Source organism: Mus caroli, unplaced genomic scaffold (assembly GCF_978045245.1).
Source record: "Mus caroli unplaced genomic scaffold, Mus_caroli_1 scaffold_20, whole genome shotgun sequence".
NCBI classification, from domain to species: domain Eukaryota; kingdom Metazoa; phylum Chordata; class Mammalia; order Rodentia; family Muridae; genus Mus; species Mus caroli.
The window spans coordinates 54,954,948-54,980,929 of NW_028227275.1; the positions used below are offsets into that span (position 1 = coordinate 54,954,948).

The 25,982-nt window shown below is 52.3% G+C and overlaps 1 protein-coding gene across 3 annotated transcripts; it reads left to right on the forward strand.

Annotated features, from left to right (window-relative positions):
* The first annotated feature begins 477 nt into the window (after positions 1–477).
* Positions 478–25,277, forward strand: Rps6ka4 (ribosomal protein S6 kinase A4). 3 transcript variants are annotated; one of them, XM_085833813.1, is made up of 17 exons: positions 478–630; positions 718–789; positions 1,445–1,663; positions 1,756–1,871; positions 2,942–3,049; positions 3,268–3,348; positions 3,421–3,524; positions 3,627–3,777; positions 5,849–6,013; positions 8,690–8,818; positions 8,989–9,122; positions 9,212–9,305; positions 9,624–9,797; positions 9,887–10,081; positions 10,326–10,485; positions 10,606–10,769; positions 24,078–25,277. In XM_085833813.1, exons 1-17 carry the CDS (start codon positions 576–578, stop codon positions 24,084–24,086), a joined length of 2,130 nt encoding a protein of 709 aa, XP_085689939.1. In that variant the 5' UTR covers positions 478–575; the 3' UTR covers positions 24,087–25,277. The 3 variants fall into 3 exon arrangements, with proteins under 3 accessions (XP_085689939.1, XP_021007048.1, XP_029328656.1); XM_021151389.2 differs by lacking the exon at positions 24,078–25,277 and adding an exon at positions 10,945–11,902 and having other exon boundaries at positions 480–630; XM_029472796.2 differs by lacking the exon at positions 24,078–25,277 and adding an exon at positions 10,945–11,902 and having other exon boundaries at positions 567–630; positions 718–743.
* The last annotated feature ends 705 nt before the right edge of the window (positions 25,278–25,982 follow it).

Here is a 25,982-nt window from a genome sequence, read left to right on the forward strand (position 1 = left end):
TGCTCTCAGGATGCCCATTGCAGGCCCAGCATCAAGAGCCTAGGGCTCCTGTGTCCAGGGAATATAAAGATCTCCACTGTATTTGCTGAGCTTAACGAGTGTAACGAGTGGTCCTAAAGAAGGAAGTGGGCTGTGATTTGTGTCAGTTGGCTAAGAGGAGCAGAAGAGGCAAGGCTGCCACGTGGGAGGGAGGGCTCCATCAGCCCTGGTGGGCAGCCCTCCTCAAATCCTGGGACACAGACCTCTAGTGTCCTCCATATCCTGCTGGACAGACACCTGGCTAGGAGGCTTACTCCAGCTGCAGCCACAGGTCACCTAAAGGCCCTGCAGGGCTCTCACTGGTCCCGGGGCCGGGAGACCCTGCCACCGTCTGAGGCTTCCCACCCACAGCCCCGCTCCGTCACGTTCCAGCCGCCTGACTCAGGCCGCACGGGGCGGGCTGGGAGCCGGGAGGCGGTGCCGGCGCCCGCTCGGCCCCAGAGGCGGCACCAGGAAGCACCCGCCCCGGCCGGAGCCGCCATGTAACCGGCGCCGCCCGTAGCCCCAGCAGCGCGGGCCCCAGCGACCGGCCCGCCATGGGAGACGAGGATGAGGACGAGGGCTGCGCCGTGGAGCTGCAGATCACCGAAGGTGGGTGCCGGATCCCGAGGCGACTCTCCGGGACGGGTGGCAAGAGTCAGCGACCCTCTGGGCTCACTCGCCCCCCTGTGTCCGCAGCCAACCTCACCGGGCATGAGGAGAAGGTGAGCGTGGAGAACTTCGCGCTGCTCAAGGTGCTGGGCACGGGAGGTGAGAAACCTCTTTCACTGGCATGGTGCTTTGGGCCTTCTGCCCGCCCACTCGCCTGGACCTGGGCCTGGGCCTGGTTGCTGGGGAGGTCCCCCCACCCTTTCCCGGCATAGCTCCCCTTGCCCGCCCCGCCCTACCGTACCAGGGTTCCGTGCCTACTTGCAGGGCGTCCACGTTGACAGGACTCTTCTCTGCAAAGTCCTGTGCGAGCGTGCCCCCTGCCGCGATTTCCTAGCCTCTTTGGGGTTTTGACTCCCTCCCAAGAGCTTTGCACAGCTTCTCCCCCCATCTTCCCTTGCGAGCCCCACTCTTGTATTTTGCAAATTCCCCAGTCCGGGTTTGCACATCCCTCCGCTGACTGGGAGCGCGCCTTTGCCTCCGGTGCCAGCGTTTTCATCTTTTCTCAGCTCTCTTGATCATCCCAGGTTTGCACGTGCCCCGCCCCTTCCCCGCCCCGCAGGCCTTCTGGAGTTGCAAGCTCCCCAGGCTAGTTTGCACTGCACATTGCTTTTCAGGCTTAACCGAGCACCCTCCAGGGAGGGCTCACCTTCTCCTTAGAAGGCTCTGTCAGCCTTTTGCACCCCTCTTCCCACCAGTCTGCACCGCCCTCGCACTTACAGCCCACCTTCCAACCGCTTGCTTGCTGCTCCCACAGCCTATGGGAAGGTGTTCCTGGTGCGGAAGGCGGGTGGGCACGACGCGGGCAAGCTCTATGCCATGAAGGTGCTACGCAAGGCGGCGTTGGTGCAGCGCGCGAAGACACAGGAGCATACCCGCACCGAACGCTCGGTGCTGGAGCTGGTGCGCCAAGCACCCTTCCTGGTCACACTGCACTACGCCTTCCAGACGGATGCCAAGCTGCACCTCATCCTGGGTGAGGGCCTGTCATATCTCAGCTTTGGAGGGGGACGGGAGTTAGGTTAGGCTACCTTGTAGGGAAACATCTCAACTTCTCCTCACTCCCAGACTACGTGAGCGGTGGTGAGATGTTCACTCACCTCTACCAGCGCCAGTACTTCAAGGAGGCTGAGGTGCGAGTGTATGGGGGAGAGATTGTGCTGGCCCTGGAACACCTGCACAAGGTAAGAGACGCCCTGCCTTTTGGCTGCTCTCCGGGGACTGCCCTGAACCTAATGAGGGGCTTCCTGTTTCAGGGGTGACCTGGGTGGGGACCTTGAAAGAACTGCTTGAGATAGCACTACCTGGAAGGGTCTTCTGCTCCAGAACCTTCTGGAAGGGGCTTTCCTCCAACAGGAACCTAGGCTAACCTTCATCGGACTTCCTTAAGTGGTGACCTCAGACCTCAGTCCTCAAGGCCTCTGAAATGGGACTTTTTGTTCACACTCTTGGGCGCCTTGGGGCCTGTGCACAGGACTTCTCAATGCAGGGTGCCTTTGGTGGCCCTTCTTGAGTCCCTTCTTACTTGCTTTTATTTTGTGCATGTGTGGTGTGTGCATGTGCATATGTGCCAGAGCACATGTGTGGGTCAGATTCTGTGACATTAACGATATCCTTCCACCTTTGCATGGGTTCTGAGATCCATCTCATATTGTCCGCACTCTCTCTGCTGAGCCCTCTCCATGGTCCCCTGTTTAACTCTTCCTGTAGCCATCTCATGTGCCCAAGCTGGCCTTCAGATCCCTGTGTAGTCAAGATGACCTTGAACTTCGAATCCTGCAGCCCTTGTCTCTTTGAGAGTTCAGGCTTGTCGATCGATCACTCCTGGTTTCATGGGGTGCTGGGGACCCAGCCCAGGGCCCCATGCTACGTGCTCTTCTAACCAGTCCCACCCAGCCTTGGTCCTTATTTTTTCTCTTTGATCTCTTCCTTTTCTTCTTTGTTTGTTGTTTTGTTTTGAGGGTCTTGCTCAGTAACCCAGCTCTCCTGCTAATCGCTGACTAGCCTTGGCTGGCTGCCTTAGCCTCCTGGGCACTAGAAGGATGGGCATGAGTTTACATGCCTGGATCCAGTGGCTTTTCTTATCTAATAACTAGCTCTGCCCAGCTTCATCCTGCCCTGGAGATCTCCCTGCAGGTGAAAGATCTTCAGGGAATCTCTTTATCCTACGTGGGGACCAACAGGGACCCACAGGGCTGTGGCTGTGTAGTGTGTCTCTCAGGGTGGCACTCATCGTCCCATCTGCTCCTGACAGCTGGGTATCATCTACCGGGACCTGAAGCTGGAGAACGTCTTACTTGACTCGGAAGGTCACATCGTCCTTACAGACTTTGGGCTGAGCAAGGAGTTCCTGACGGAGGAGGTGAGTGAGTGGCACTCCCAGCCAGGCCTTGGACCTGCTCCCTCGGTGTCAGCCCCCTGGGAGGGGGCTGCAGAGTGGTCGGGTACCAAGGTTCCCATTGTTTTCCCAGAATCTTCTAATTTGAGCAAGTTCTGCTCTAAGCCTTTATGGCCCTTGGGGTAGGGGTGAAGCTAAGGTATACAAATAAGGTATACAAATGGGTCCTCTTGGCTTCTCAGAAAGAGCGGACCTTCTCCTTCTGTGGCACAATCGAGTACATGGCTCCCGAAATCATCCGAAGCAAGGCTGGACATGGCAAGGTGGGTTGTCAGGGTGAAGGTGGCAGGGGTGGGGCGAGTGCACAAGGCCTTCACTCTGGCCCTGCCCCATAGGCTGTGGACTGGTGGAGCCTGGGTATCCTGCTCTTCGAGCTGCTGACAGGGGCCTCACCCTTCACACTGGAGGGAGAGAGGAACACTCAGGCTGAGGTGTCCCGGTGAGTTGTACAGGTCATGGAGGGTAGCTGAGGGCTATACGGCCTTCCTGGGCTGGGCTGGGAGGGGGCTTGCTGCCCCTGACACCCCACCCATCCTCCCAGACGGATCTTGAAGTGCTCCCCTCCCTTCCCCCTCCGGATTGGGCCTGTGGCACAGGACCTGCTACAGCGGCTGCTGTGCAAGGACCCTAAGAAGAGGTTGGGCGCAGGTCCCCAGGGTGCGCAGGAAGTCAAGAGTCACCCCTTCTTCCAGGTGAGGCTTTAATGTATGACCTCATAGATCCTTCACCTCTGAAGGCCGGGCTGCAGCATGGGGAGCACAAGCGTATTCCATCTTTTCTGATGTTACACACAATAAGAGGTCAAAGGGTAGAATGTGCAGACCTTACTGTCCTCAGGGCACTCACTGGGCAGCTCCCTGGGAATGTGTGAACTAGCACGGAGCCTTCACATGTGACCTCACTGAGTGGGTTTTCCTAGCTGTTGTCTTCTTCTGTTTATATATAGTCATCAGATTTGGCATCTATCTGACATGCAGCAAGAGCATCCATCCATTTGTGGGTATCTATCCCCTGTGGGCAGACACAGGTCCCTCCTGCCTCCATGCTGGGACCCGAGCCTTGGAGGGTCTCCAGGGCTGCTCTCAGAGCAGTCTTCCTCTCCTGGGCCAGCACGGCTCCAGGTAGAGGCATGGGCAAGACTAGAACCCAGAATGGAGCTGACCAGGGTCCACTCCCTTCAGTGAATTTCTGGAACACCTCCCTCCCCCATCTCAGACTGCTGGGAGGGTGCTCACCTGTCTATCATCCTGCAGAAGTCCCAAGGTCTCTGAGGCTTGGCACTTGACATGGTGTCCTCTCCCTTCTGCCCTTTCTTTGGACAAAGATCTTTGGAGGCTACTGCACATACACACTTACCTGACATTACACACATACAAACACACATGCATATATATGTGCACATACAATGGGGTGGTGGTGAGGAGAAGAAATCCAGACTAGGTTGTGTTTAAGAATCCAAGCTCATTCATTCTGTCTGTCTCTCTCTCTGTTCTTCCATATTAAGATATGGCATCCATTTTCAGGGTTGCTTTGTGACTCCAAAGGGATGACTATGTAGCCTGCTTTCCAGGACGGAAGTGGGAGGAGGAAGGGCAGGGTTTGCAAGTTTCTCACCTTCCCTTCAAGGTGCTTTCCTAGGCTCCACCTGACAGTATTTCCTTGCAAGCTATTGGGCACAACCAGCTACAAAGAAGTGTCTGTAAGATGGTGCATCTTGGTTGTATTGGAATTGTGATGCTAAAAAGACAGGAAAGTGGATGCTGGCAGAAGCTTAGTTCTGCCACCTTAGCTTAAACATGTCAAAGAGCAGGTGCTCATTCCCAAAAGGGAGGACAACTTGTAGGGGTGGGTTTTCTCCTTCCACTCTGTGACTGTGAGGCTTGGGGGGGGGAGTGCCCCCATGCAGGGAGCTGTCTCACCTGCGTGTTTAGTCTCTTTGTTGTTATGAGTATTAATTCTCCAGTCCAAGTGCCACATGGTAATTATACATAGGTTGCAGAATGGCTAAGAAAGGGTTAGAGAGGCTTCCCTGCTGAGGTTGTCCTGAAGAGACTGAGCAGATGCAGGGCCAGGCAACAGCTGTTTCCGGGCCCAGGGCCCAGGCTGAAGCGGGCTGAATGTCATTGAAGAAGAAGCTAATGGGGCGCTTGGGTGAGAGTCCTCTGCTGTGGCAATTTGCCTGGATGAGGTTGTCACCTGTGACCCAGTGACTAGTTAGCAGGGCAGCCACAGTTTGATCCTAGGATCCTTCTTTTCACAGTCCCAGGGGTAGGACTTCCTTTAGATGTGATATGCTCAGTGTCTGATTTTTCTGACATCCACCAGGGTCTCAAACTCCCTATGTGTTTCTGACTCTCCTGCCTCCACCTCCCCAGTTTTAGGATTATAGGCATGCTCAGTTTATGCATTCTGAGGATCAGACCAGGATTCTGTGCACATCTAGGGAGGCACACTACCGCCTGAGCTTCGCCCTCACTCAGGGCTTGCTACATTTCCAGGTGTCCTTATTTATTAGATACAAATATTTATCAGCTTGTGCCTCTGGCTGTGCTGGCAGATGGCAGTTGTTTACTTGTATAAAGGAGATGTAACGTTCATTCTTTCTCAGCAGTTAGATTCAAAATGGAGTAACGCACACCAAGGCTGTGTGATTATCAAGTAGTCATTCAAGGTTAGGCACAGGCTGAAAGGTTCTGTTCTATCCACAGAGGAAGCAGAGTGGTCACCTTGTTCTCACCTCTCACCCTTACCCTCTGTTCCCAGGGTCTGGATTGGGTGGCTCTGGCTGCCAGAAAGATCCCAGCCCCATTCCGGCCCCAGATCCGCTCAGAGCTGGACGTGGGGAATTTTGCGGAGGAATTCACCCGGCTGGAGCCCGTCTACTCCCCTGCAGGCAGCCCTCCACCTGGGGACCCTCGGATCTTTCAGGTGAGTGGGACCCCACATGGCCCCAGATGGCATAGATGCAGGACACTGTTACTTGCTTCAGTCCTGCTGGCAAGGTCACTCACTGCACAGACCCTGGGTTACTCTGAGGACACATCTCCCCGGACTGTTCCACTTCCCAGGGGTGCCTGGTGTTGTCAGTTATAGAAGTCACCATAGCTGTTTTTGATGGCTTTGTATTTCATACTAATATCTGCTCACTCTTTTCAAACTTTTATTCATTTATGATTGACTTACTCACTCATAGGGATTTTGTCTGCTTGTATGTTTATGCACCACGAGTATGCCTGGTGTTCAAGGAGGTCAGAAGAGGGTGTCAGATCCCTTGGGACTGCATTGCAGACAGTTGTGAGCTACCAGGTTGGTACTGGGAATCAAACCCAGGTCATCTGGAAGAGCAGAGCTCTTAACTGCTGAGCCATCTTTCCAGCCCCCGTTTCCCTTTATATACTAGGGATGAAACATAGGGCCTTGCTCTGCCATTGAGCCATGCTACTATCTCCTTTTTCATTTTGAGATATGGCCTTGATGAGTTGCCTAGGCTGGCCTTGAACTTGCTACCTTACTGCTTAGTCTCCTAAGTAGCTGAAGTCCAGGTCAGTGCCTCCAGGCCTGGATTTTCATTTCCTTTCCATTCCACCATTTCTGTGTTATCTAAAAATATTACTTTAGGGTCTAGAGAGATTGCTCAACAGTTAAGAGCACTGGCTGCTCTTGCAGGTGACAGGAGTTCAATTCCCAGCACCCACAACCATCTGTGAGTGTAGTTCTAGGGGATCTGGCGCCCTCTTCTGGCCTCAGAGGGCCCTGCAATTCAAATGTGGTGAATGGGCATGCATGCAGGCAAAACACCCACACATATAGAATAAATAAACTGAAAAAATATTGCTTTAAATTATTAAAGGGCAGCCGGGCGTGGTGGTGCACGCCTTTAATCCCAGCACTCGGGAGGCAGAGGCAGGCGGATTTCTGAGTTCGAGGCCAGCCTGGTCTACAGAGTGAGCTCCAGGACAGCCAAGGCTACACAGAGAAACCCTGTCTCAAAAAAAAAAAAAAAAACCAAAAAAAAATTATTAAAGGGTTGATGATGTAGGTCAGTTGGCAGAGAGCTTGCTCTGCGTATGTGAAGCTTGGGTTTAGTCCCAGCACTGCATAAGCCGGGCTGTTGCTCAGGAAGCAGAGGCAAGAGGATCAGGAGTTCAGGGCCATCCTTAGCTACATACGGAGTTTTGAGGCCAGCCTGAGATATATGAGACTCAGTCTCAAAAATTATTAATAATTTTCAAAATTGCTAAGTGGACAAGATGCTATGGTTGTACCATAGCCCAGCACACTTGCATAGAAACCCAGGGCAGAGTGGCAAGGCTTGCCTTAGCTTGGCATCCAGGGCCTGGGGTGATGTGATCCTCTGTCAGCTGCTTACCATTCTCCTACCTGATGTTCCACACAGTACCACTGCACGTTCTAGAGGCTCCCAAGCACACCTCTATTTTGCCTGCTCCAGAGCAGTCAACCGGCAAGCTCCGCATAGGTTCAGACCACTTGGCTCTCTGGGATTTCCTTTCCTGTGCACTGCCCTTGAGCCTACGTACCTACTGCTGAGCAATTTGACAATGACTGGTCTGGAAGTCCCTAAGGAATGGGATTAATCCCTGTGTCTTTCAGGCTTAGGGCTCAGGTCCAGCCTGTAGAACATAGTTTAAACATATTAAATAAAACTAGAACACTATTGAATATGATGGATCCAGCCAGTTGTGATGGTATTACACTGGTCATCCTGAGGGCTAAGGTGCAGACTCTGGGTGAGACTCTGTTGAGCGCCCATAACTGGGTCTGGGCACTGGGAATGAACCAGAGACCTTAACAGGACAAAGCACTACCCACATGGAGTCTGGTTTAAAGAAACCAGTTGTGCGGCATGGTAATGGACACCTGTAATCCCAGCACTGTGAGACTGAGGCAGGAGGACAGATTCAGCCTGGGCTACATAGTGAGTACCAGGCCAACTGAGGCTACATAGAATGACCTGTCTCCAAACAAAGTGAGGACTGAGTAGTGCTGACACTGATCTTTAATCCCAGCACTCAGGAGGCACAACCAGTGGGATCACTGTGAATTCAGACCAGCCTGGTCTACACAGTAAGACCCTGCCACAATACAAATTAACAACCCCAGACAACAACAACTGGAACAAAACAGTAACAGCAGGACTCTGAAATTGCTAGGACACGGGTCTGTATGAAAAGCAAAGGCCGCCTTTCCATTCTCTTGTCTTTCCTTGGTACCTCTTCCTCTCACTGAGGAGTCCAGGGTCTGGCTTGAAAGGATAGAGAGTAGGCTCCCCCCACCCCCTTAGCCGATGAATTATCTTAAGCTAAGTGTGTATGACAACAGGAGCAGCCCTTGTGTACAGTCCTGGGCCACTAGTCTGTGCTAGGTACATTGTGGGTAGAAAAGCTGGTCACTGTGATAAGACAAGTGTGTGTGTGTGTCGATTGCACACTTGGAGGGTAGGCATGGCTCCAAGTAATCATGGGATAAGATGTGTCCACACAGGCTGTGTGCGCTCAGATGTAAGAGTGCCCTCACTGCCCCTCTGTGGATGAACTCAGCTGCCCCCAACCCCACACTCATCCAACCCCACACTCATCTTTGCAGGGATACTCCTTCGTGGCTCCGTCCATCCTCTTTGACCACAACAATGCAGTGATGGCTGATGTACTGCAGGCACCCGGTGCCGGATACAGGCCCGGCAGGGCAGCAGTTGCCAGGAGTGCCATGATGCAGGTGGGCTGGCCTGGGGTGGAGGTGGTATTGGCTTTGTCCTCTGGGGTGAGGGGACTCTGGCCCAGTTCCACCGGTTGCTGGTGGTATGATTTGGATGTAGGCAGGCCGTCGGCCATGACAGGGCCACTCATATCCAGCGTAAGACTCTAACGGGCACCCTTTATCTCCAGGACTCGCCTTTCTTCCAGCAGTACGAGCTGGACCTTCGGGAGCCAGCGCTGGGGCAGGGCAGCTTCTCTGTGTGTCGGAGATGTCGGCAGCGCCAGAGTGGCCAGGAGTTTGCTGTCAAGATCCTCAGCCGCAGGTGGGAGCCGGCTGTGGGCAGAGCCCTCCAGAGAGGGCTAGGGATAAGGGCCCAGTAGGCCACTGTAACCCCTCCGGCCTTGTCCCCAGGCTGGAGGAGAACACTCAGCGAGAGGTGGCTGCCCTTCGCCTGTGCCAGTCACACCCCAACGTGGTGACTCTGCATGAGGTGCTTCACGACCAGGTGACCAATGCTTGTTAGGGACAGCCTGTGTGGAGTGGGGGGTGGTAGAGAAGAGAGAGAGAGAGCCCAGAAGTGGGATCTGAGGGGTATAAGGCCTGAGGACTGAGGGACACTGCTAAGGATGGAGCCGGAAAGGAATGTGAGGAGGATGCTCAGGAAGGGGGCGGAGTTTATGGGATGGGTGTGGTTAAATTTGGATAAAGAATGGGGTCCTGAAAAGCTGTTTGTTTGAGGTGGGGGTGGGGAGTCCAGGAATATGGGGCTCCCGCGGTACCCGAGCAGGCAGGTGGTGGTAGTGACCTGCCTTGCATCCCGCAGCTACACACTTACCTGGTCCTGGAGTTGCTGCGAGGCGGGGAGCTACTGGAACACATCCGCAAGAAGCGGCTCTTTAGCGAGTCAGAGGCCAGCCAGATCCTTCGGAGCCTGGTTTCGGCCGTGAGCTTCATGCACGAGGAGGCAGGCGTGGTGCACCGCGACCTGAAACCCGAGGTGGGTGCGGGACCAGGGCCGTGGAGCAGGACTGCCTGGCACCTATGCTGGGCCCTGCCCCTGACTGTCGCCCGCTCCCCTCCCGGTAGAACATCTTGTACGCGGACGACACTCCCGGGGCCCCGGTGAAGATCATCGACTTCGGGTTCGCGCGACTGCGGCCCCAGAGCCCGGCGGAGCCCATGCAGACTCCTTGCTTCACACTGCAGTACGCTGCACCCGAGCTGCTGGCACAGCAGGGCTACGACGAGTCCTGCGATCTATGGAGCCTGGGTGTCATTCTGGTAAGGTTCTCGGAGGAGCTGGGGTTAATTTTCCTGATGGTTAGCCGGAGGCAGGGGACCAGGTCTGTTAGTGGGGGTAGCATGTCTTTGAGGCCAGAATGCAATGGGTTTCTGCGAACCTGGGATTGAGGGTCCATCACTTTTGAGTCCCTGTAGTGGAGAGGGTGGTGGAGCTGTGAGCGGGTGAGGATGCAGCCTGCCCCCTTGCAGCCTGGGCCGGTCTCACTCCTTTATCTCCTCCTAGTACATGATGCTGTCTGGCCAGGTTCCCTTCCAAGGGGCCTCCGGCCAGGGTGGACAGAGTCAGGCAGCTGAGATCATGTGCAAGATCCGTGAAGGGCGCTTCTCCCTGGATGGGGAAGCCTGGCAAGGTGTGTCGGAGGAAGCCAAGGAGCTGGTCCGAGGTGCGGAGCTGGAGGACTTGGGGCATGGTTAGGGAGGGAAGGTTATGAGATCCTCGGATCAGGGACAGGTGCGGGAGCAGAGTGAGTCTCCTTTCCAGCATGCCCCTGCCTTACCACCAGGGCTACTGACAGTCGACCCCGCCAAGCGGCTGAAGCTGGAGGGGCTGCGTAGCAGCTCGTGGCTTCAGGACGGCAGCGCGCGCTCCTCGCCCCCGCTCCGCACGCCGGATGTGCTGGAGTCCTCTGGGCCAGCAGTGCGTTCAGGGCTCAATGCCACTTTCATGGTAAGAGGCGGGCCGCTGGTAGGCGGAACCCGCCTTTGATGGGTTAGGGGGTCTTGACCTCTGGGGGCTGGAGGCCCGGGGCTTGTCGATCTGGGCACTGTAGGATGCGCGCCGAGGCGAGGACTAGCAAACCCAAATCAGGCGGGGTGGGGACATTCATTCTCTCCTTTCCCAGGCGTTCAACCGAGGCAAGCGCGAGGGCTTCTTTCTCAAGAGTGTAGAGAATGCGCCTCTGGCCAAGAGGCGCAAGCAGAAGCTCCGGAGCGCGGCCGCCTCCCGCCGCGGCTCCCCAGTGCCTGCCTCCTCCGGTCGCCTACCAGCCTCTGCCGCTAAGGGGACAACTCGCCGAGCCAACGGCCCCTTGTCCCCTTCCTAGCTCCCGCCACTGTGACCCCCTTACCTTTAGGAGCTCCGATCCGGGAGCCTGGTGCTGCCACCAGACTTTTGCCAGCGGCTCCCATTCTGATCCCTAGGAATTGCCCTCCCCTCCACACCCACTTCCAGACAGAGCAGAAGTATTTTTATAAGCAGAGATTTTTTTAAAGTGTCTTACTAGATAAGAGTTGGGGACACCGAGAAGCAACTGTTGTGAGCAAAGTGGATCTTGGGGCTCCCTCGCCTGATCCCAATGCTGCCCCATCAGGAAGAGAGAAGGTCCTTTCCAGGGGCAACTCTGCTAAGAAAGGGCATCCTATCCTGTTCCTAAGTACCCAGTTGCCATGGAGAAGAAATCAGGAGCCTGTATACTGTGCTTCCCTGGGACTTTGCCCCTAGGAGGGGACACCCATCAATGTCACTTTATGGACCGTGTGCAATGATGTCCACCAAAGACCTGTGTTGGGAATGAGAGAGAGAGAGAGAGAGAGAGAGAGAGAGAGAGAGACCCTGAGGGACCTCTAGAGCATTTCTGAGATACATCACTTTTGTCAACAGCTTCTCCCCTAGTGGGGCTAAGGAAGAAGGCAGGTGCTCCCCAAGGGGAGCCCCTTTCTCACTCACCCATTCCTCATGGGCACAGCTGCTTCTGGCTGCAGGTGTAGCCATAGGGTTCTGGGCTAGGCATCCACAGTCACTGCCTCAGCCCCTCTAGGCTGTGCCTTTGACTTTAAAATAAAACTCCACCCAGTGCTGCATGTGGATCTGTGGTTTGTGTTCATGGAGAGGGTGTCTGGAACCAGAGTTGGAGGGACAGGTAGACCTTTGAGAGGGTGTCAAGAAGACAGTCACTTAGCTGTATGTTGGTGTGAACCTGTGTATGCAGGTATGCATGCATGCGTGTTTGTGTGTGTGTGTGTGTGTAGCCCTGAGGTCCTCATGGCTCATCTTTCCTCCGTTGCTCTCCACCTTTAATTAATTAATTAATTAATTAATTAATTCCAAAACAGGGTTTTCTCTGTGTAGGCCTGGCTGTCCTAGAACTTACTCTGTAGAGCAGCCTGGCCTTGAACTCACAGATTTAGCGATCTACTCGTCTCTGCCTCCCAAGTGCTGGGACTAAAAGCAAGTGTACCCTCCCACCACCCCCAGCTAATTAATTTTTAAACAGGGTCTCTACACAGCATTCGTTGGCTGTCCTAGAACTCAGTATGTAGATCAGGTTGGCCTCAAACTCATAGAGCTAGATCTGCCTCCATTTCCCAAATGCTGACATTAAAGGTGTGTACCACCTTGGTGAGCTCCCATCTTTATTTTTTGAGACTGTGCTTCTCACTGAACCCGAGCTGACCTACTGCACAGGCTCCCATGCCATGCCTGGCTTTTTATGTGGGATTTGGGATTCCAACTCATGTCCTCCTACTGCAGGCACTGTGTAGACCCACTTAGCTCCCCAGCTCCATCATTTTGGGTCATTTGCATATGTATGCCTGTTGACATTAACGTGAGTGCACATATGTTCCAGTGTACTTGTGCATTTGTGCAGAAACCCAAGAGATGTTGGGAGTCTTCCTCAGTCTTACTCACTGAATCCAGGTATTGCAGAGGGGGCTGGTTTAGCCTTGCTCCAGAGACCCCTACTTAGCCTTCTGGGCCACCGTGGCCATCCCACATTTATGTGGGTTCTGGGGATTGTAATTTACCCAGCTAAGCTCCAACCCTTCCCCCTAGTTCCAGCCTCCACCCTGTCATTCTGCTTTTGCTTTTTGAGACCCACTAGCTCAGGCTGTTCCAGAGCTCACTGTGCAGCTGAGGATGATCTGGACCTGGAATGCCGTACTCTCCTGCTTCCACTTCTTGACCATGTTCACCACCGTGCTCCACCTGGTGCTCCGTGCATGTTGGGAAAGCGCTCAGCCATCTTCTGGGCTTTTAAAAAAAATCCTTTTTCCCCCTTATTTTTACTAATTGTAGGCTGTTTCAACGCGCATGTCTGCTCTGCCGTCTGAAATCAGCAGCGGGGGGCCAGAGCCCCCGGAACTGCAGTCATAAAACAGTTGTGAGCCACCATGTGGGTGCTGGGAATCAAACCCAGGTCCTTTGGAAGAGCAGTGGGTGCTCTTAACCTCAGAGCCATGCCTCCATCCCTGCTCTTGGGTTTTTGACACAAGTTAAACTCATCTCATGTATGGCTCTCAGAAGCTCTGGCCAGGTTTGTGACTAGTAGATAACTCAACTTTAACTCACTTAAGCAAAAATACAAGCCCATTTTAAAAGGCTCTTGAAACTATGAACTCGACTCAACTTCTGGCCAGGCCTGGTATGGGTAAAGCCAGCGATCCCCAGTGCTCCCTCTTTACTCAGCCTCCAGCAGTATTTGGGCCTGGAGAACTCCTTAAAGCAGTGGGTTTTTTTTTTGTTTTGTTTTGTTTTTTGTTTTTTGTTTTTTTTTTAAAGATTTATTTATTTATTTTGTGTATACGATGTGGGTGCTGGGACTTGAACTCAGGACCTCTGGAAGAGTAATCAGTGCCCTTAACCGCTGAGCCATCTCTCCAGCTCTAAAGCAGTGGTTCTTAGCCTTTCTAAGGCTGTGACCCTTTAATACAGTTCCTCATGTTGGGGTGACCTCCAACCATGAAGTTATTTTTGTTGCTACTTCCTAACTGTAATGTTGCTACTGTTAGAAATCATAATGTAAGTGTCTGCGCTTTCTGATGACCTTAGGTGACCCCTGTGAACGGGTCATTCAATACCCACAAAGGGGTCATGACCCACAGATTGGGAACTGCTCCCTTAAGGCAAGATGCGGGCCTAGCAAGCTATGGCTACGGACTGAAATCAGGTGATGGACTCTTAGAAAGTCTGGAGCTGTATTCTAGTGGGTGTTGTTAAGTCATGTGGCCATCCCGAGCTCATCATTTTAGTCAAGAGTGCCATTTGCTGACTGGCTTATGGCTGTGGCATAGATGGTTAGCTATGGACCTGGACTTGGTCTTTCAAGGCTCCTTGGATGGAGAGTAGGAGACTTAGAACAGTTTCTTCAGTGACTCATCAGTGGTGAGAGCAGCCTCCTCTCAGTGCAGTGGTACTCATTTCTGGGGCAGCTATGGTCTGAGCTCGCTTGCTGGTGCTTCCTGGGCTGTGCTGTGGGACTGTGAGGCAGACCCTCCTGCTAAGTTTATCTCTTGGAGGTGGTGGTACTTGGATGTCTGGAAATGGGAGTGGGGTTCCTGGAGTTTCCAGTGTCAGGGTAAAGCTCAGCAGGTCTTGAAGACAGGGCTGCTGGTATGGGCGGTTGGCATCCTCAGGGAACGCACCTCTGGGTGCTGTGGGCTGCTCGGCTATGTCTCCTCCCAGTGTTCTGGAAGGGTAGGGAGAGGCCCTGGCAAGGTTCCTCAGAGATGAACTCTCTATAATTCTGTCTCTTATGTTCTTGGTTGTTGATTCTGTGACATGAGCGAATCACCCAATAGTCCAGGCTTCCCTGTCCATCATAAACAGTAGCTGTGGAATCAGCAGGTATCAGTGGGTTCTTCCAGTGTGCAGGGCCCTTCTCATTTAAGATAGAGGAATGGGGCTGGGTGTGGTTGCCCATGCCTTTAATCCTGGGACCCAGGAGGGAGAAGAGGCAGATAGATCTCTGTGACGTTGAGGCCAGTAAGTTCCATGACAGCCAAGGCTATGTGGAAAGACATGGTCTCAAAAGAGGTGTGTGTGTGTGTTTGTAGGGCTGGTATATAGTTGTTAGAATGCTAGAACTGCATAAAACAGACGTGGTAGCACACTCATAATCCCTGCACTTAGGAGGTGAACCGGAGGCAAGGAGGATCAGGAGTTCAAGGTCATCCTTGGCTACACAGCAAGTTCAGGGTGATCCTGGGCTTTAAAAACAAAGTTAGGAACCTGACTCACATTGTTAGACACTGGCATCAAGTATTGCCATAAGAAAAAGCACTCTGCAGGGGTGGGAGAGGCAGCTCAGTGGTTGCAATTGTGGGTTGCTCTACCAGAAGACTTGGGTTTGATCCCCACATGATGGCTAACACTGCTCTGTAACTCCGGTAATTCCAGGGGGTCTGATGCCCTCTTCTGGCTTCCTGGGCCCTAGGGGTGCACATGGTGAACAGACATCCATGCAGGCAAAGCAGTCACCCACTTGAAAATAAAAATAAAGAAGTCTAAAAATGTCTGCAGGCAAGGGTGGCTGCTAGACCCAACAACGTGGGATCCATCCCTGGGACCCACATGCTGGAGGGAGAAAACCAACTCACTCAGGTTGTCCTCTGGTCTTCCTGAGTGTGTACCGTGATATTTTTGTGCATGCACACAAATTCTTGTGTAGTTCCAGGTTACTCAGCCAGACAGTAAAACTTCATAGCAAATTGAATATTGCTTGAAGGAAAACTCAGAAAATACAGGAAAGGAGAAAGTGAGGGGTTACTTAGTATGACTCTCCACAGATAATCTTCCTAAGTGTATGCACACACAGACAAATAGGCATGGACAGACAGACAGACAGACAGACACACACACACACAATGTTTTTGAGACAGGGTCTCTCCATGTAGTCCTGGCTGTCCTGGAATTCACTATGTAGACCAGGCTGGCCTCTGCCTCCCGAGTGCTGGGATTAAAGGTGTGCGCCACCACTGCCTGTCTTCTTTGTCATTTTAGATTTTTCTTAATATTTGAAGCACTGCTATATTTTCCTTTTGCTTTTGAGGAAAGGGTTCTGGGTAGCCCAGGTTGGCCTATAATACCATATGTACCCAACGATAACCTTCAATTCTTGCTTCTCCTGCTTCTATCTCTTAAGTACCGTGGATACAGGTATGTGTGATGCCAGGGACACTTCATGCGTGCTAGGCAAGCATCCTACTGAGTCACAACCACAGCCCCCACCCCTTTTTTTCTTTATGGATCTGAATTGAATTTTAATGGGAATGACATCAGTATGTAGCTAGGTCTCAGACTCGGAGGCTGGTAGTGACCATTTCCATCCCTGCATATATTTTGGAATTGCTTTGTGTTGCCACAGGCATTCCTTCCCACCATTTATTTAGATCATTTCTAATTTTGGCTGCCAGGACACTTTTCTGTTCCCTGTTGTTCTGAGCTGGGCTGCACAGGGTGCTTGTCCAGCATGCAAGGGGCCTGAGCTTGATTCCGAGTCCTGCATAAGATGGGCTTGGGGAACCTTGTGTGACTGCAGAGGTGAGCTGCCTGTAAGGGCCTGGAGTGGCTGCAGCAGGACACACCCAGGGCCCAACGGGAGCCCAGAGTGCTGAAAGAAGGCAGCTATGTGTGGTGGGGCGGGGAGCAGGGATGTAGGCAGTGTGGGGAGCCCCACGGCAGGTAGGCCACAGGTTCCTGGCTGGCACTATGATAAACATCCTCTCAGTTCTGTTACAACAGGGAAGGAGAAGGCCATGTAGGGCTTGACTCTTCATGATGGTTGTAGATGCCAGGCTGCAGTTCTAGACTTCTCTCCCTGCCTCCCAGGCAGACCACCCTCATCTACTGTGAAACTGGGGCAGTGGGGAAGGGGCTGGGATGAAGGGGGGCTCCACCTTGGGCCACAGGGTGCTGTTGACACTTCTTAGTCCCAGCCCCTCAAGCCCATCTGTTCCTTTCATGATACTTGATGCAGGGGACACTTGGGTGAGCTTCCAGAGGTCCTCCTGTTGCCAGCCCTTGGCACCCGTTCCTTCTGGAGTCTGGCCTGCTGTGATACAGGCCAGGAACTCTGTGCAGTTAGGACCTTCCAGGTGTCCACAATCTGTCTCTTTTATCTTGTATTCATGTCTTCTGTGAGCAAAAGTCAAGGCCCCTAGGCGTTTATGTCTGACATGTGGTCCTCCCAAGATTCCTTTCTCCCTCGGTGAAGGCGCTGAGTTGGTGTTTGGTGAGCGAGTAGCTTGGTGCATTGTGAGAGGAGCGCTGCTGAGGCGCCTTTCCTGGGCTAGACCCCAGCTGTCCCCAGCCTGGTCTCTCCAGTAGACAGCTCAGGTGCTTTTGAAGTGGGCCAGTAGGGCCTCATGCCTGAGCAGATGCTGCTGAGGCATTCTGAATGGCTTGGGGAATGACACATTTCCTCTTTCACATGGATCAGGAGGTGACTGTAGCTCTCAGACTGAGTTCTGTCTGAAGACCTTCCCGAGCAGGAGAGGGAGGTAGGATGTCAGAGTCCCTCTGCTGACAGCCAACAATCAGTATCTAGTTTTCAGAGCACAGCCCTGGGAGCCTTCAATGCTACTCAGCTGTGTTTCCTGTGGCTAACCTCTCTGAGCCTCCAGACCTTATTGGATAAATTCAAACAGTGGAGCTGGCCACCACAGGGTAAGACCTACAGCAGACAGGTCACAGATGTGGTAGCTGGGTTAGACAGCAGAGGCATTAGGACAGGGTGGGAGACAGCAGACGCTGTCTTCTCAGATAGTGGACATTTTACAGGGGAGGGTGGCCACTAGGTCTGAGCTCATACAGCCTACTGTGATAGTACTCCATCAGGGACAGTGTGAGAAACACTCAATCAAAAGTACTTGGGGGAGGACAGAAAATTTCATCCTACAACTTGCTGTCTATCACCGAGGAAGCCAGGGCAGGAACAGGGGCGAGGCTGAGGAGGGACTCTGTTTGCTGGCTTGCTGTGGCGTTGGCCAGGGCCCTGGGGTCCTCCTTCTCACTTGTGCCTTCCCTCCATGCCTTCTTACTCCTCCTGAGGCCCTACTGACTGTGAGGAGGCCCCAGAGCCACTGATCAAGACGTCACCAAGGAGTAGAGTCCACTGTGAAAGGCCTGTTGGATGCTGGGCCCCTGGGGTGTGAGCTGTGACTCTACCCTTAACCAGCATTCCTGGCATCTGTTGGGGCAGAGAATAGCCCCAGCAACCCCTAGACTTTTACTTTGTAACCCAGGATGACCTAGAACTCACTAGCAGCCCAGGCTAGCTTGGATCTCACAGCATTTCTCTCGCTTCAGTCTCTCCAGTGCTGGGATTCGATGCACGAGCTAAAACTCCCAGTCCCCAGAGTTTTACACACCACAGGATCCAGCTTTATGGCAGGATTTCAGACATCTACCCTCTTGCCCCAATCATTGGAGAGCCAGCCATTTACAGGGTGGAGAATGGACCAGGTCTCTCAGCTTCTGAGTCAGTAGTGGCCACAGGCATCCAGCTGGCTGCTCTGGACCGATGTCCCTGAAGGGCTGTCAGCAACAGTCCTGGACAGGCTTTGTCGATGCCGGGCTGCAGCTCCAAACTCCTCATCTCCTCAGGTCTTCATCCCACCTCACTCCAGAACAGAGGTTGAATGTTCTTTCTGCCTCTGTAGAGCCAAGTTAGGGGAAATGTCTGGAGTTGTATGAAAGAGAGGAATCACTCTCCAGGTACAGTGACTTTGGGGGAACCTGGCCATCGAGCCCAACTGTCAATGTGTCAGCTTGGGTGTCACACAGATCTGAATTCAAAGGTTGCCATTAGACACCCAAGGTGACTCCAGTTAAGGAATGGAGCAGCTACTATCTGAAAACAAGGCTCAGAAAGGCTGCACACAATGTCCAGAGTCACACAGCAGCAGCAGCAGTAGCAGTAGTAGCAGCAGCAGTTTAGGCTACAAGCCCCTTCACACCCCTGGCTTAATCCCGCCTCTCAGAGTCAGTTACCCCTGCCTTCCAGAGGTTTCTGCGGCCGTTTACTTTCCTTTATTACACAGTTCGGCTCGGCTGCACTGTGGGCCTGGTTATTGCTCTGACTCGGTGTAGCCTGAAGCAGTGGAGACTTGCTGGCTTGGCTGGCTGTCTAGTTGAAGAACATCCCATCAGTCAGCATGTGACATTGCCTCGTCGCTCATCTTAGCTCAGCCTTCCATTCTGATCAGCAACTCAGGATCTCAATGTGAAGATTGTGTCCCCGAGCAACTGGGAACTGGGTGGTGGGGAAAAAAATGCTTCAGAGAGAAAGAGCAAATGCTACAAAGAAGAGATGGACAAGGAACAAGGAGCGGAAGATTCTGAGGAGGATCAGAGCGTCCCGGTGGGTACCAGCTGAGCATGTGTGCCCAAGGAGGAAGGTGTAAGGAACTGGCTGAAGAGCATAATCAGCTTTTCCCTTTTAGCTTTTGAAGTGGTCTCATTATGTAACCCTGCCTAGCCTGAACTCACTATGTAGACTAGTTGTCCTTGAACTCACAAAGACGCTCACCTCTTCACCTTTGCCTCTACCACACTGGCTTGAGAGTCTGGCACCTCACCCCACAACAGATTAAGTAACCCAAGCTAAACAGAAAGTAAAAAGCTGCCAGGCAGTGGTGGCGCACGCCTTTAATCCCAGCACTCAGGAGGCAGAGGCAGGCAGATTTCTGAATTTGAGGCCAGCCTGGTCTACAAAGTGAGTTCCAGGACAGCCAGGGCTACACAGAGAAACCCTGTCTCAAAACAAACAAACAAACAAACAAACAAACAAACAAACAAAACCACAACAACAAAAAGAAAGTAAAGAGGAGAATGGGAAATCAAAGTGGTCCCTTCAAAAATCACTTCCTTATGCCGACAAGGTGGTCTGGTGGGTAAAGGCTGCTAAGCCTGACGACCTGAACCCTGGGATCAACATGGGAGGACAGGACCCTGGAAACTCCAGTGCAGGCAAGCACACAACAAAGGAAGGATGGAATTTCCGTCTTTCATTCTAAGGCAGGAGCACACAATGCAAACAAGAAGTGGAAACTGGACAGACAGCTAAGGCAGGATCCACAGAAGCAGCATCTAGAACCCTCCTTAGTGATCGGGCCAGGAATGCTCCCAGAGAGTTCCAGGTCCTCAACCCTCCTCAAAGTCGCCACTCCTGCATGGGCCGAGCTGCAGGGCGTGGCCTGGAACTCCAGCAGACAATAAAACAACTGCAGAATCAAATCCTGAGATTTCCATAGTGAAAATGGGCTAAAATGGGCTAGAGCTCCCCCTCCCCTGTTTCAGCTTACCTCCAAATGATTTTAGGGTTACCTCTTCAGAGATGGGCTGACACAGCAAAAGCCTAGGACATGTCTGGCTTGGGCGGAGACAGAGCATTCCAAGCTACCTAAAACATCGTTAGTCCAGTTGGGCCAGTCAATCACCCATCCCACTCAAAGGCAGGCAGGCTAAGAGATGGGTGGAATAATTATCCCATTAATGAGATCCGTGCTTTCCTTTCCTAGAATCCTTGCCTTCTGTTGTGGTCCCTACTAGGGCCAGGAAGTTCAGCTGGGTCTGTCCTCCTTTCTGAGTCCTGATTCAGAAAGGTGTAAGGTTCCCTTTTGCTGTCTCTTTCTTTAGATACCTCTAGAACATAAATGTGCAATCTCTGGTACTTGGGCTCTCTCTCTCTTTCTTTAAATTCCCTCCCTGCCCCACTGCTAGCTGCTTGTCTACCTCAAAACAGCGCTTAACTCAAGTAGCATGGATTTTTCCTCCTCCTCCTCTTCTTCTTCTTCCTCCTCCTCCCCCCCTCTTCCTCTTCCCCCTCCTCTTCCTCCTCTTCCTCTTCTTCTTCCTCTTCCTCCTCTTCCTCCTCTTCCTCCTCTTCCTCCTCTTCCTCCTCTTCCTCCTCTTCCTCCTCTTCCTCCTCTTCCTCCTCTTCCTCCTCTTCCTCCTCCAGGCAGCCACTGAGATTTCCACCACGCCTGCTCTGGGGTGTTTCTTTTTTTTTTTTTTAAAAGATTTATTTATTTATTATATATAAGTACACTGTAGCTGTCTTCAGACACTCCAGAAGATGGCGCCAGATCTCGTTACGGATGGTTGTGAGCCACCATGTGGTTGCTGGGATTTGAACTCTGGACCTTCGGAAGAGCAGACGGGTGCTCTTACCCACTGAGCCATCTCACCAGCCCTGGTGTTTCTTTTTAAATTGTTCCTTTTAAATAAACTTTGGCTTTGTTTGACTTTCAATTTTTTCCTGCCTTTTAATTCTCTAATTAGGAGAGAAAACACACCCATTCCTGCATACCTAGATGATATCACACTGGGAGAGAGAAGGGTGGAAATACTGATCTATCACCTCTGGTTCCATGAAGTTATTTTTTTTAATTGATTCATTGATTTATTGATCTGGGGGTCTCATTATGTAGTACAGGCAAGTCTTGAACTCCTGGACTCAAACCAGCCTTCGGTCTCGGCCTCCCAAGTAACCAGGGCTACACATGAGCCCAGCTTTACACAGAGCCCAGCTTTACAATTTTTGGCAAACTAAGGCAGAGAGAATTATTTCATTATTGTGTTGACAGCAGCCTGTGTTGCCAGGTGTGGTGGCACACACCTCGAATCCCAGCACTCAGGACACAGAGGCTGGCAGATCTCTGTGAGTCTGAGGCCAACCTGGTCTACAGAGTGAGTTTCAGGTCAGCCAGGACTACACAGAAAAACCTTATCTCAAAAGGAAGAAGAAGAAGAAAGAAAGAAAAAAGCAAGCAAGCAAGCAAGCAGCCTGTATGGTAACCTTGGCAGTTATCATTTTGTCCTGATTTCCCAGAATGCTTTGCTTGAGAAAGACAAGGAATAAATGAGGCCACTTTGATGTTAGCTTGCTTGGGCCCCAGCACAGGGCATAAGTGTGAAACAAGTCTGTACTTTTTTATACCCTCTCAGTGGTGCAAGATGGTGGCGAACTTGTTGCAGCAAGTCCCAAGAAGGAGGCAAGTCTTTTGAGCTTTCTGGACAGTATCCAGGCTGCATCCTTTTCTTGCAGAGGGCCCACATTATCGGTGAGAAGCTTCCTGTAGCTCTCAGGCCTGCCCTTCATTCAGCATTCAGAAGTAGGTGTGTGGAGGGGTGGGAGGGAGTGGAGGGGGTAGGGGGTAGGAGGGAGTTGCTCTTGCCAGGGCCAATAGCCACACCCTTGGTCTTAGCTACAGAAAGCCTAGAGAGCTGAACCGTAAACTCTTACAACGCCCCCCTCCCCCGCTCAGAAGAGGCCAATGTGACTTAAGCAGAGGGCTGGGATGTGATAGAGGTGGTGGGGGTAGCTGGCAAGATTCCTGCAGAAGCCGAGTCAGCAGGAAGGTGGGAGCGAGGGCTGTGTGTTGGGGGATTATCTCGTTTCTTTCCCTCCACTGCCTGGCATGGGAGCTTGGAATCAGGAGGTGACTTAAAAGATGGGAACCTCCCGTGAATGATGACAGGGAGAGAAGGGACCAGATACACTGATGGGAGCCATGCTCCTGCCTCAACCCTCCACCAGGACTTTTGGGACTTATTTTTTAAAAATTGTGTGTGTTCATTGTGTCTGTGGTGGTTGGAAGGTGGGTGCCATCCTCTGAGATGGTCAGAGGATCATGGGCCTCCCAGCATGGGTGCTGGGGTCAGAACTGAGGTCCTCAGCAAAAGCACTAGCCAGTGCGCAGGTGCGCGCGCGTTTAGGAGTTGCGCCATCTCTACAGCCCCTGCAGTTCCTTTTTTAAGGCAGAAAAGGTAACCCCCTTCCTGCTCCAGCCACTTTCCTTTTGGCTGTCTAATTTGTCCGTGGTGCAGGTTTTTATCAGACAGTCACTGTCTTGGGAGCTTGTCTCTAGTCACAAATGAAGAAGAGTCTGACACTGGGGTCTCTGAGGTGTAGCATCTCCTGTTTGCTGATTGAAAAAGTGATCATACCAAGTGGAGTTTAAAACACATTCATCTCTTTTCTACTCTCTCTTTCTTCTTTGTTTCTTTCTGAGAGACAGGGCCTCCTGCAGCCCAGACTGTGGCCTTCGGGCTCTGCTTCCCAAATGCTGGGATTACAGGCGTTTGCTACAATGTTGCCTCCTCCTTCCATCCCCCCTCCCTCCTTCCCTCTTCTCCTCCTCCTCCTCCTCTTCCTCTCTATTTTTAGGGGTCTGGGTGAAAGTAAGATCTTGCTGTGCATAGGCCAGGCTGGCCTCAAACTTTCTGCCCAGGTCCTGGGATCACAGGCTGGGCCACCTGTTAGGTGTACTTTTTTATAGCCTACTTTAATAAGGGTTCAACCTCCCCATCAGCCCAGCAGCCACCAGAGGTAGTGGAAAAGAAAGGTTGTTAGGATACAGGGGAAGTGGACCTGTTTAGAAATAGTTCTTTGGGGTGATTCCAATCTTCGTTGAATCAGCAGCTGCAGCCCAGTCGCCCAGCAGACACCACACATGAATCTGCAAAGTCAGTTCAATCCAGAAGAAACGTCGAGACTGGTCAATCTGCCCAAGTCCGTGGAAGCGGCAAGACCCTCTCGAGAAGTTCTCTGTCGGGTTTCTCTCTGTGAAGTCATCACAGGCGAAGCTCAGCAATGCAATCTAAGTTGATAGTCTTATAACCATACATGCATGCTGTCAGCGAAGACGATGGAGGTGGCGCAAAGCAAACCAACACTTGAGCTCCCACTGTCTGTGGGGTCAGACTTATGTCCTTTCTAAAGTCCTGTGTCCTTTCACCTGTGTCTGCTTCAGCGAAACATTCTTTCACCTGTCTGCTCCAACAAAATGTCGTTATAACCTGAGTCTCCAAAGAAACCTGAAATTTCCACTTTATCCCCTGAGTGGGGCTGAGGTTCAGACTCTCATTCTGGCATCCAGGGTTGGCTTGGCAGTGGTTACAGTGGTGGTGGTGGTGGAGTCCCAGGTCTTTTATGTCATCTGAAAGCAAGCTAAAGGGAGGTGTTAGCTGATGTTGGCTATCAGTGGCCATTCCTTGGCCTGTGATTTCCAATTTTCCTTCATGCCTACTGAGCCCCTATAGGACCTTCCAGCTCACCCCTTAGGGAGCCTGCTGGAAAGCATGGATGGCTGGTGCAGATTCAAACCTCTATTCCTGTAGAGGGCTAACCTGGGATCATAAGGGGACTGTATTTTAGGAACATTGGTAGAGGCTGGGGTGGCAGACAGGGAAGCCCCCAAGGCCTGCTCACGGGCGAACTGCTACATTTGTTTATTTGTGTTTGTTTTGTAGTTCAGGTGAAGGAACCCAGGGCCTCACACAGACTGAAGCCCCTGCTCTACCCTGGGCTGCTCTCCCAGCCCTAGGCAGCTGGATTTTACCAAGCCTGAAGTCCACCCTGTGGCTCTCCTCCTCAGCATCTCCTTTCCTTGCCTCATTTGGCATTTAACTGGCGCCCCCTGTCCAGTCCTGTGTCTCAGGCCTCACAGGGCAGGAAGCATTTCACTGCTCCGTGGCTGTGTTTGCCGCTTCCATTGTTCTTCAGCATATGAAGCTCAGGGGTGAAGGTTGGGGCTGAGAACCAAGGACCTGCCTGTCATCCATTCAATGATGCTGCTTCAACCGTCAAGGACTTCATATTAGAACTGTCTTCAGTAACTAGGCATTGGTGGCTCAGGTCTGCAGTCCCAGCACTGGGAAGGTAGAGGTAGGGAAATTGAGAATTCAATTACCCAGCATCCTTCTGGGCTTCTTCCTAGTGACACAGCACTGCCAATTATGTGCTTGGCTCCCCTGGGCCCCTCGTCTTTGCCCCGTGAATCAAATTTGAAGCCAACCTGGGCTACATGGGACCCTATCTCAAAAAACCTTAGAAGAAATCTCTTTATCTGTATCAGTAGCAGAGGGCATTGGCCAGGGAGGAGCCAGAGAAGTGGAGCCTGTCTGGGTCAGACATGGGTATTTGTAGCAACAATTCTGTAGTTCTGGTTTCTTTAAAAGAAATACAGAAATATTATATGTTTTCACTTTAATCCCTGGTGTGGGGATATGGGGCCATTTTGGATTGTCTGCAGCAGCTGACTATGATTTGCCTCGTGCTCTAGCAGAGGCGTGACTTTGCCAGCTGCAGATGGTTTCTGCGGTGTGGAATTCTGGGAACTTTTCAGCACAGTTCACCAACTGGTCATTTATGGGAGTTGGTTATGATTTGTTAGTTGTGAGGGAACTGGGTTGGCCAGAGCCAGGTTAACGCCATGACAGGCTGCAGACTGGCAGTTTGGGAGACTAGACCTAAGTTTCTGTTTCCAGAACTAGGAAAGTCCAAATCAAGTCAGTTCCAGGAAACAAAACAAAACAATAAAAACACTCTTAGCGGGCAGGTAGTCAGGAGCTGTCAGGAGTTGCCCCACTGCCAAGCCTGAACCACGTGTCACCAAAAGTCTCCAAAATCTCCTAGAGCCTTAACCAATCATGAAGGCACCTATACCCCTGGAGATAGAGACAACCAATCAAGGGAAAGAAAGGTAAAAGTCACCCACTCCTACCCTAACAGGCTTTAAGTTGCAAAGCCCACACCTCCATCTTCCATCCTGATGTATGGTGGGCCGATGCATGCAGGCTCTCTGCAGAATAAACATGCTTTGCTGTTGCATACTATTTGAGTCTGGGGTATCACTGGCGAATCACAAACCTTACACTTGTGCTCAAAGAAGAAACAAGAAGAAAGAAATTAGATTCATTCATTCTCTCCCTCTCCCTCCCTCCCTCCCTCTCCCTCTCCCTCTCCCCCTCTCCCCCTCCCTCTCCCCTTCCCCCTCCCTCTCCCTCTCTTCTCTTTCTTTCTCTTCTGTGAAACTTGGTGGATAAAGGATGGGAAAAAGAAGAAGAATTCACAAAGTAGCGAATACTGGCTACAGATATTATCCTGCCAAGGAGGTTGGGGCAGTGGAGTGTGGCTGTGCTCCTGTCTTCTCCTGAACTTCAGATGTGGTCATGAGCCCGGGGAAGATTTTGGGATGTCCTTAGAACTTGGTGGGCCTCCCTTGGCCTGCGGGGGGACATGGTGGGGTGGAAAGCACAGTTGGTTCTAAGGAGAGAGGTTAAAGCCTCTGGTGGCTCTGCCTCTGGGGACTTCAGGCCTCACTTACAGCTCAGGGGTACAAGAAGGGTGGTCCCCAGGAGGAGGAGGCAGCGGGA

Bases quoted from the DNA above. Each gene is read 5' to 3' on its own strand.
- Rps6ka4 (XM_021151389.2), top strand. From the start codon at position 576: ATGGGAGACGAGGATGAGGACGAGGGCTGCGCCGTGGAGCTGCAGATC. The intron at 3,050-3,267 runs GTGAGTGAGTGG...TTGGCTTCTCAG, and splicing joins AGGAGTTCCTGACGGAGGAG to AAAGAGCGGACCTTCTCCTT. The intron at 8,819-8,988 runs GTGGGCTGGCCT...CTTTATCTCCAG, and splicing joins CCAGGAGTGCCATGATGCAG to GACTCGCCTTTCTTCCAGCA.